Source organism: Athene noctua, chromosome 7, assembly GCF_965140245.1.
Source record: "Athene noctua chromosome 7, bAthNoc1.hap1.1, whole genome shotgun sequence".
Taxonomy (NCBI): domain Eukaryota; kingdom Metazoa; phylum Chordata; class Aves; order Strigiformes; family Strigidae; genus Athene; species Athene noctua.
The window spans coordinates 10,909,266-10,918,133 of record NC_134043.1 but is presented as its reverse complement, the minus strand read 5'-3'; the positions used below and the strand labels follow the sequence as shown (position 1 = coordinate 10,918,133).

The window sequence follows — 8,868 nt, the reverse complement described above, 5'->3', positions numbered from 1 at the left end:
CATCTCAAACAGGCCAGGGACCTCTCCCATCAGAAAAAGAAAACACCAGGTGCTAATTAACTTACTTGAAATTACATAAACTAACTCAGTGTTGAAACTGGAAATCTGTTTTTCTGCCATTTAACTAAACCTGTTAGAGTGAGCTCGAAAAAAACCTCTATAAATACATTTGTACTCAGACACCACTTCTGCAGGCCAAACAAGCAGAGCTGCGGAAAAAAGCAAGGATGCTTCAGATGCAGGGTGCGGTGTGGGAAAAGGGAGGTGAAGGACACAGGAAAAAGCTCTTTAGCTGGTAAACACAGCACATGCAACAGCAGGAAATCATTGAGAGACTACAAGGTTATCTCCAATTCCCACGAAGCAGCACAGCTGACTGACCCTCTTGTTTTGCAAGACAAGAAAGCAGGGCTGGCTGCTTGGGTTGATGTGCATACGTTGGAGGGGAAAGGAGAGGGGGGAGTGTGCAGCAGCTGTAGCCTCAGCTTCCTTGGCTAGACCTTGGCAAAGCACCAAGCAGTCATTTCTTCATCAGTCTAGCTGGGTAAACACACAGAATGCTGCAAGATTATGTAAACCCCACACATCCCCTTAAATCTGCACCCCAATATCTAAATATAAAAAGAGACAATTACAGTTATTTCAAAGAAATTTATTTAACAAACTTCAGAAATATTGCTTGACACTTTCACAGGCTTCAGAAAATGAAGTTACCAATTGCTGCACAGTTATACAATTGTTATACAATTATACAATTGCTGTATAATAAGGACGTCTCTGAGAATCAACTGTTTTGTAATATTTAGCCATCAAAACACATCTTCTCCCAGCATTAGTAAGTCAAGCAGTACTATACAAAGGCAGTTGGAAAAAGTTACCGTATTTTCCCTAAAGGATTCCCTACCCCCAACAAAAGGTGGCTTCTTCAGCTAGCAGAAGGCATCCTAAAATCATTCACAATTACACAAGTCTTGGGTGAACTCAGTGGCCAATTGTCCACTGCCTCCCTCTAACCCAAGTGGGAGGGACCAGCCTGGGACTCAGTCTGGCTACAGCTGCCTTCCCCAACGGAAGGGGCTGGGGCACAGCCTCCCACTAGCACGAACAGGAGTACATGCAGAATTGATTTCCAGTTTTGGATGTCACCAAGAAGGCACTCTGAAGTTACATCTATGTATCTAAATAAGCCATGGACACCCTTAACCTTGTTTAAGGGGACTGTCCTCCCTGGCACAGGCACCCCTGGTATATTGGTTAGTTAAGGCACTCTACCACCTGGTAACACCAAAGTGCAATAGTTCGGGACCAGACCCTGCAGACTCTCTCTGGGGTACGTGGCTCTGCGGAAGGCAACAGCACTGTTCACGCAAGCGGCTGCAAGTTCAGCCCCCTAGAACGTCTTCAACAGAGCAATTCATGAAATCAAAAGCACCTCGACAAAGAGAGAGAGACACAATCACAGTGCCGAGGCAGGTTAAGGGCACAAATCCTTGTCCTTGAGAGCAGGTCAAGAAACCCTGACAGAGCCCCAGACATTGCAAGAACTTTGGGAGTTGTCTGGGTAGCACAGCTCGGTGTGTTATCTGGCCAGAAAGACGCAGAGATTCATGTGCAAAAGCACAACAGTCCAGAGTCTGAAACTGCATCACAAAACAGGCTTAGGAGTGTTGTCTTAAAAAGTTAGGGAAATCTGAAAAGGAATGGAGACTGTCCTCATGAAGGCAAGCGAATCCACAGGAGCACATTCAGCAAGCGTGGATGTGTGCTCAGGCAGGACTTCAGAGTCTTAGCTTTCAAAGACAAAGCTGTTTACTCATGGCTCGCCTACACAGCCTTCTCAGTCTTTGTGCTACAATGCTTTTGTTTCAGTTGAAAAATTGTGTCAAACTCGCTGCACAGGAAATAAAAACCTTGCTCAACAGCTATCAGACAAGCTACAGAGATGAAACACATAGAACCATTTGTCCTAAAACAAAAATACAGGCAGCTTTACCAGCACATACAAAACAAACATTAAACCAGAAACCCTGAAATACTCTTAAAGACATTTTTATCTGTGGGCAACCAAGATGTTGGACAGGGAGGACACATGTAAGGCAACCAACCCCTGAGGTCTCCTGCTGACGCCTCTCCTTTTACATCAGACACCATGGGGAACTTCAAAGCTGCAGCAGTTTTAGAGATCTTGACTCAGGCACTGGCAGGAGGAAGACCAGCCTTAATATAATTTTGGCCACTCTTTCTGTTTCTACCAGCTGTGACAAATTAGAGGTGCCCCCATCAGCCCCTCCTTAGGCCATCACAGGCAGTTTCTCCTCCCAGGCCTAACGTTAATCAGGGGAAGAAAAGGACTTGGTCTGGTGAGGAGGATCTAGAGCTTTCTCCTTTCGGAAGAAATGCTATAGGAGACTCTCTGCTACAGGATGAGCAGATTTCCCATTGCCCCAGTGGGAAACCCTGACAACCAAAGCACACCCCGGGAGGTGTGGTGGTCTCAGCATGGTGTGCCCAGCTACAGCACCCACCTAAAGCCCCTGCAGACTTTGTCCCTCTTGCCCCAAAGGGACATAAAAGAAACCAGGAAGAGCAACACCCCATTACAGTGAGCCTCGCAAGGGCTGTGTGGAAGCCATTTTTGGTGACTGATTGGCACATGCCCCGTGGGGACATGAGGAGTGGTGACAGCGGGGAGAGGCAGCAAGCACAGGAACGTACACTGCTGCCCAAGGAAGGCATCACAATCCTTCCCTGTACACCCACATCACCCAACACCTGCCTTTGGCCCCTAGACAGATACATCTCCCTGTGCCTCTGGCAGAAGTGTCCCAGAAAAACTCAGAGGAGAGCACAGCTACAGGGAATGTGGCAGCAGGAAACAAAACGGGAGACCAGATCAAGAGCTGTGTGCCTTCTCTTTGGAAAGAGAAATGGAGGAGTGAGATCCAGTGAAGATTTTCAATACTCAACACCAGTGAGCATGGCCAGGCACAAATCCTCTGTCCCTGAGACAGAGCAAAGCCACAAGACACACCAAAGTTGTGTCACATTCTTCACAAGCTCCAGAGTACAGGGGAAAACATACCAACACCAAACCCACAGCAGTACAGGCTTTGTGTGAGCCTCGAAACAGCCCACGTGTGTAGACTGCAGACTGCCACCCCTCCACACGTTTAATGGGATGTCCTCTTCTTTAATCAGTCCTCCAGAAACCCGCATTGCCGCAGCAGCCGGTCCCAGTCTCTGCTTTGCTCATGTTGCACAGCCCTCCATGCTGACCAGTGGGTGGGTATGTCTTCTACAGGCATCAAGACGGACTCAGGCTTCTCCTCCTTGCACACAATTTAAGACAATGTCCTTTTCAAACTTCATTAGACTCCCTTTTTTCCAGTCTTAATTGGCAAAGCTGATTACACAAAGGCAGAGGTGCACCCTTTCCACCTAGATTTTGCCTACGCTGTTCCTGGGGTGCGTGAGGCTGTTGATGTGAAGTCCACTGATCCCGTTGAGGAAGAAGAGAAAGGCAGCAATGAACTCACACCAATATGTCAGCGTGAAGCCTGTGAAGGTGAGGTGATCCTTCACAAGGATGGAGAAGCTCAGAACCCCAGTGGCTGACAGCAAAAACGAGCCAAGGATGAGAACGGAGCCCATCGACCACTTCCGCCTCGCATTGGCGTCCTCGCAGACTTGGGACACCATCAGCAGCTCCAGGCCAAATATGGCAACCACAACGGCGAAGGACACCATGCTCCTGATGGGGATCACCCCCACGCTCAGCCCCTCCACCCTGGCCAGGCTGAGGTCAGTGACGCACTTCAGGACGCTGCTGTTGCTAACGGTGCAGAAGTGCCACAGTCCAAAGAGCTGCCCCCTCGCGAAGAGCCAGCGGCCATCGCAGATGGAGATGGACGACAAGACCACTGCTATGGCCACGCACAAGATGATCAGGCTCCTGATGAGCGTCTCAAAGAAGGATTTCTTTGGTCTCCGGTGCGCCAGCAGCCTCTGCGCCTTAAAGTATAGTGGGGAGGGAAGAAAAAAAACTGTTAACAGTGCTACTTAAGGGTGAAATGAAACCAGAGGGACAAAGCTGGGGGACTTCAGCATTTGAAAATATTTGCTTGGACATATCAAAGCCTTTCTTGCAGGGGCAGGCAGTGCAGTTGTACCCAGGAGAAAGGAATGTGCACTGCTGCTCAAGAAGGCATCGCAATCCTTCCCTGTACACCCACATCACCCAACACCTGCCTTTGGCCCCTAGACAGATACATCTCCCTGTGCCTCTGTCAGAAGTGTCCCAGAAAAACTCAGAGAAGAGCACAGCTACAGGGAATGTGGCAGCAGGAAACAAAACGGGAGACCAGATCAAGAGCTGTGTGCCTTCTCTTTGGAAAGAGAAATGGAGGAGTGAGATCCAGTGAAGATTTTCAATACTCAACACCAGTGAGCATGGCCAGGCACAAATCCTCTGTCCCTGAGACAGAGCAAAGCCACAAGACACACCGAAGCGTTCCCCGGCTGCACAATGTTCCCATGTCAGGGGCCGAGCTGGGGATCACAAAGGCTCTGGGCTGAGCAAGATCCCCCGGCCCCCCCTCCTGCTCTGGCAGGGCTGGAGGAAACCACCGGCCCCACAGAGGATGGGGGCCGAGAGCCGAAACGGGGCAGGGGGGGGCACCCAAGTACCAGCACTGCCCTCCTGGGCTGCGCCAGCCGAGCTCTCCTCCTCACCCCGGCGGCGGCACGACTCGGCTGCCCCGGGGCTGGGGGGTGACTCCGGCTGCACGCCCTGTCCTCACCGAAACCCTCCGCGAGGGCCCGGAATTGAATGCCAAGCGAGGCGGCCGCTGCGGCCCCGAGCGCCAGGTGCTGCGGGGGAGCGGCGGCAGCCCCGCCGCTGGGGGCCCGGGAGCCGGGGGGAGCCGCTGCCGGGCCGGGGAAGGGGGCGTCCAGGCGGCCCCGGCCGCGCAGGGACAAGCCGAAGCAAGAGCCCCCGGGTGCGGGGGGCCTCCCCCGCGCCCCGTCCCCACCCCCCCGGCCGGGGCGGGCGGCGACGTACCTGCGCCCCGATGGCGGTCATGCTGCCGGCAGCGCCGAAAGACGCGGGCGGGCTCCGGCCGCGGCTTTTTATGTCCCCGGAGGGCGGCGGGCAGCCCGCCCGCCCGCCACGCCCGCGGGGCCGGGGCGACCTCCGGGCCCCCCCCCGCTGAGTCAGCAGCGCGGCCGGGCCGGGCGGGGCCGGGCTGAGCCGAAGCCCGAGCGGGGCTGCTCCCCTCGCCCGGGCCGGGCATGGCGGGGCCGGGCAGCGCTCGCCCGTGCCCGGTCTGGAGCAGGACGGCCCCGGGGAAGGTGTCCCTGGCGGCAGCGGTGCCTCCCGCCGCGCAGCCGCCTCATCCCCTCCCCGCGTGTGACACCGGCGGCCGCGGGGCTCGGGGGCTGTTTCTCGAGGCAGCGTTCCTGGCCTCCATGCCGGCCTCCCATGGGACGGGGAACAAGCCCGAGACCTGCTCGCCCACCCCCGGGCCCGCAGCGCTTGGGGAGGTGGGTGCTGCACTTCGGGGGTGCCCCCGCCCCGCTCCAGGGACAGTTCCCGGGGCTGCAGCGCTGGGCACAGCCATATGCAGCCACAGAGGACAGAACCCCCGGCCTGCCCTTGCCCTGCAGCTGCCCGGCGGTATCTGCTCCGGCGCTGGTTTCCGAAGCCGCTCGGCCGCCGGCTCTCTCCTCCCTGCCCGCCGTGATCCCAGCCGCTCACCTTGGGCTGTGTGTACACGCTTATCTCTTACCAGCATACCTAACCTTATGTATCTACCTGTACCGTCAGCAAAAAACATCTCTGCTCATAAAATTTTATGCCCTTGCTCTTTTTCTCACTCATGTTTTGCCATCCTCTAACAAATTACTGATTTTTTTTTTTTTTTTCCAGAAACAGCTTAAAAAAAAGCCCAAGGAAGTTGGGTTTTGCTGTGTCATCAGAAAACTCTTGTTTTACTGCCAAATTCTGATTTTGATTCCAGCGGAGAGGCCTGCAGTGACTCCACAGGCTCCAGCGAATGGACTCACGGGTCGTCGTTCTGGGCCTCCCTTGTACGTTGTCGGGGTCAGAATTCAACCATTCCTGTTCTAGCCTAAAGGAGTTGGAAGGATCTCCTCCAACATGGGGTGGTAGAGGTTACGATAACTTGACCCTTCTTCCAGCTTCCATTTCTGAACAAATCCATTGTCTGTACAGATTGTCTCATTATTTTAATCTCTACACAACTTCATGAGGGCTTTCTATGTTCCTTTAAAAACACATACATATTTGCTATGATTTGGCTGAGAGTGTTTTCTCTAACACTATTTCTAGTAAGAGTGAGTGTTCTGAACAAAATGTTTAGTTTTCATACTTTGCATTTTAATGATAAATTCTGACCTTTTTCTTCTTCTCTTCCTGCAAAATCTTTTGTTTAATTGTTTCTCGTCAAAGTTGTGTATACATGATTAGATTATATGTCTATCAAACACTGAATTGGGATTTAATACTTTTTCAACGTCAAATTTTTGCAGAGTCTGTTGTTAAAACGTCTTTTGTGGATTTGTGGTCTGCAACATTTTTTGTTTTCTGAACACGTTACCCAAGCTAGCAGACTTGATGCTTGCCACATCCTTTTCGTTTTAGGTTCATCAGCTGATTGAATAGTTTTATGAACAATTGGTCTATTTATTCCACAGGTTGAACAGCATTTCCATGTCACAGTGTTCAGACTGATCACATCCATTTGCTGTTACACCCTTGCACTTCTAAGTTCCAAATTTAACAACATTTATGCATTTTTGGCTCAAAAAGCACAAGCAGGTCTTGTCTCATTTACTGAACAAACGCTGCTTGCACGTAACTGTGCTAAGCAAATGCAGGCTCGGGCCAGACAAAATACACCAACTCTTATCTGGCAAAAACCTCACATGACTTACACTTTCTGTAACACAGGCTCAATCCTGCAAAGCATTAGGCAATTTGGCCACCAATTAGCAAAAGTATTAAGCATAGATCTGCCTTTAAAACATGTGAGTCATCCTAATGACTTTAGCAATTTAAAAAAAATAATTTTTAATAGTGAGGTGTATCCTGCTTTTAAAATTATGAACAACATTTTTTTTTTTTTTCTCTAAGAGCCTGTGGCATGGCTCACATGAGGAAACATGTGCATAAAAGTCTTTGTAGAACAGGCAACTTGAAGTGGTTACTTCTGAAACCAGAACTGCTCCCTGCCATACTTGGATCCTTTAGTAGATACATAATTATCTACCAAGTTGGTTCATTGAGGAAAAGGGTGGTTTGGGGATGGTACTTTTGCTACAAATACAAAATTGCTTTAAAATTTTGTATTTAATTTAGTTTTCCCAAATATAAAACATAAACCAGAATTAAACTTGACCTGTAATTCGTATCGGCATTGAATTGGTACTTTCAGCTTCACTCTTTACTGAAGTCACCAAGGAGAGGATGATTGTAACAACTGTGTAAACAGTTACTCGCAGTTCATTAGTACTCTGTTTCTGCTGTTGCTTGGCTGGAGATACTTTCTGGTAAAGATGTCTGGATTTATGAAACCTACTAGAACTGTGCACCTTTTTCAAATTGAAAAATGAGTTTATCTTTGTTGTCTCATAACAAAACAAGCCAAACATGTTCTCCGTCTTTTAAAGATAAAATTACAGAATTTCTTGAAGAAATTGTGGAAAAATGCCTTGAGGTTATTATTTTGGAAAAATCATATGTGAAAATGTGTTTTACAATAAGAAGAGCTCAGTGCTTTAAAAGGAAAAATAAGAATTTTTTTTGCCTACATCACAACACCACAGTAAACGACCTTTAAAGCACCTCCAATGTATTTTTGGTTCAGCTGTGTTAATGCAGAGTTCTTGGTATATTGCCAGTTTCATTATTTTGTTTAGAAAGTCCCTTTTCTCTATTGTTTAAGCGGGTATTTCACATCCTATCCCTGGAGAGAAAGTTTTCAGGGAAATGTGTTCATAAATAATGGAAATTACCAGAGACTGTTGTAAAACATGAAATAGTTTCATCTGGTTCATTTAAAACCATGAGAAGTTTAACACTGAAGAATCTGTTTCAGATTTTCTCTTGCAGAAGCCTGAAGAAGGTTCAGGCCTGAAGTCCAAGGCTTAGGGAATGGTTACCTGATAAAGTATTTCACTTTGAGGTAAAGCAGAACACAAGTGCCTGAGTCACCACCAGCCCAGGTTCATTTAATCTCAAAGTTGGTTACTTCTGTAAATGTGCTTGTCTGTTGAATAACATTCTTTCTGATCACCTCTTTAATTCTTGGCGTAGCAACTGATCTGGCTAGGCATTTAAACCCTCATTTTTGTCAGATCCCTATTTCAAGGTATCTTTCCAGGCAGAGGTTGACCTGATCTTGGAGACAAATAGATCTTCAGTATCTCACAGACTGAGACTTTAGGAGACTTCCAAGGCATGTATGAGGGGCAAAATGGTTTTCTTTGTATTTTCCCCCAAAAGTGATCATGTAGAAAATTTTATGAGGAAGAAGGAAGAGGCTAACTGTCTCACATCACTATTCTTCTGCAGGTTTTTGAGGGTTTTTTGGTTTGGGGTTTTGTTTGGTTGTTTTTTTCTGGCAGTAGATTGAAAATCCAAGCTGAAGCTGCATTCAGCTCAGGCTGGGTTCAACCGATCTGGGCTGAAATGGGCAAAAAAGTTGCTGGCAGGGGGCTCAAGACCAGCAGCTTTTGGGAACACTGGCACAGTCATCCTCAGTGAACAGTGCCCCTGGTAGCATATGTTAGATAAGGGAGTTTTGGGTTGTACCAAGGCTCATACAACCCGGACCAAGCCCTCATCAC

The 8,868-nt window shown here is 49.0% G+C and overlaps 1 protein-coding gene across 1 annotated transcript; it reads right to left on the bottom strand.

Annotated features, from left to right (window-relative positions):
• Positions 1–680: 680 nt before the first annotated feature.
• TMEM37 (transmembrane protein 37) lies at positions 681–5,086 on the bottom strand. Its single transcript, XM_074910531.1, has 2 exons — positions 5,060–5,086; positions 681–4,011 (listed from the first exon to the last, which is right to left on the bottom strand). Exons 1-2 carry the CDS (start codon positions 5,078–5,080, stop codon positions 3,439–3,441), a joined length of 594 nt encoding a protein of 197 aa, XP_074766632.1. The 5' UTR covers positions 5,081–5,086; the 3' UTR covers positions 681–3,438.
• Positions 5,087–8,868: the final 3,782 nt, after the last annotated feature.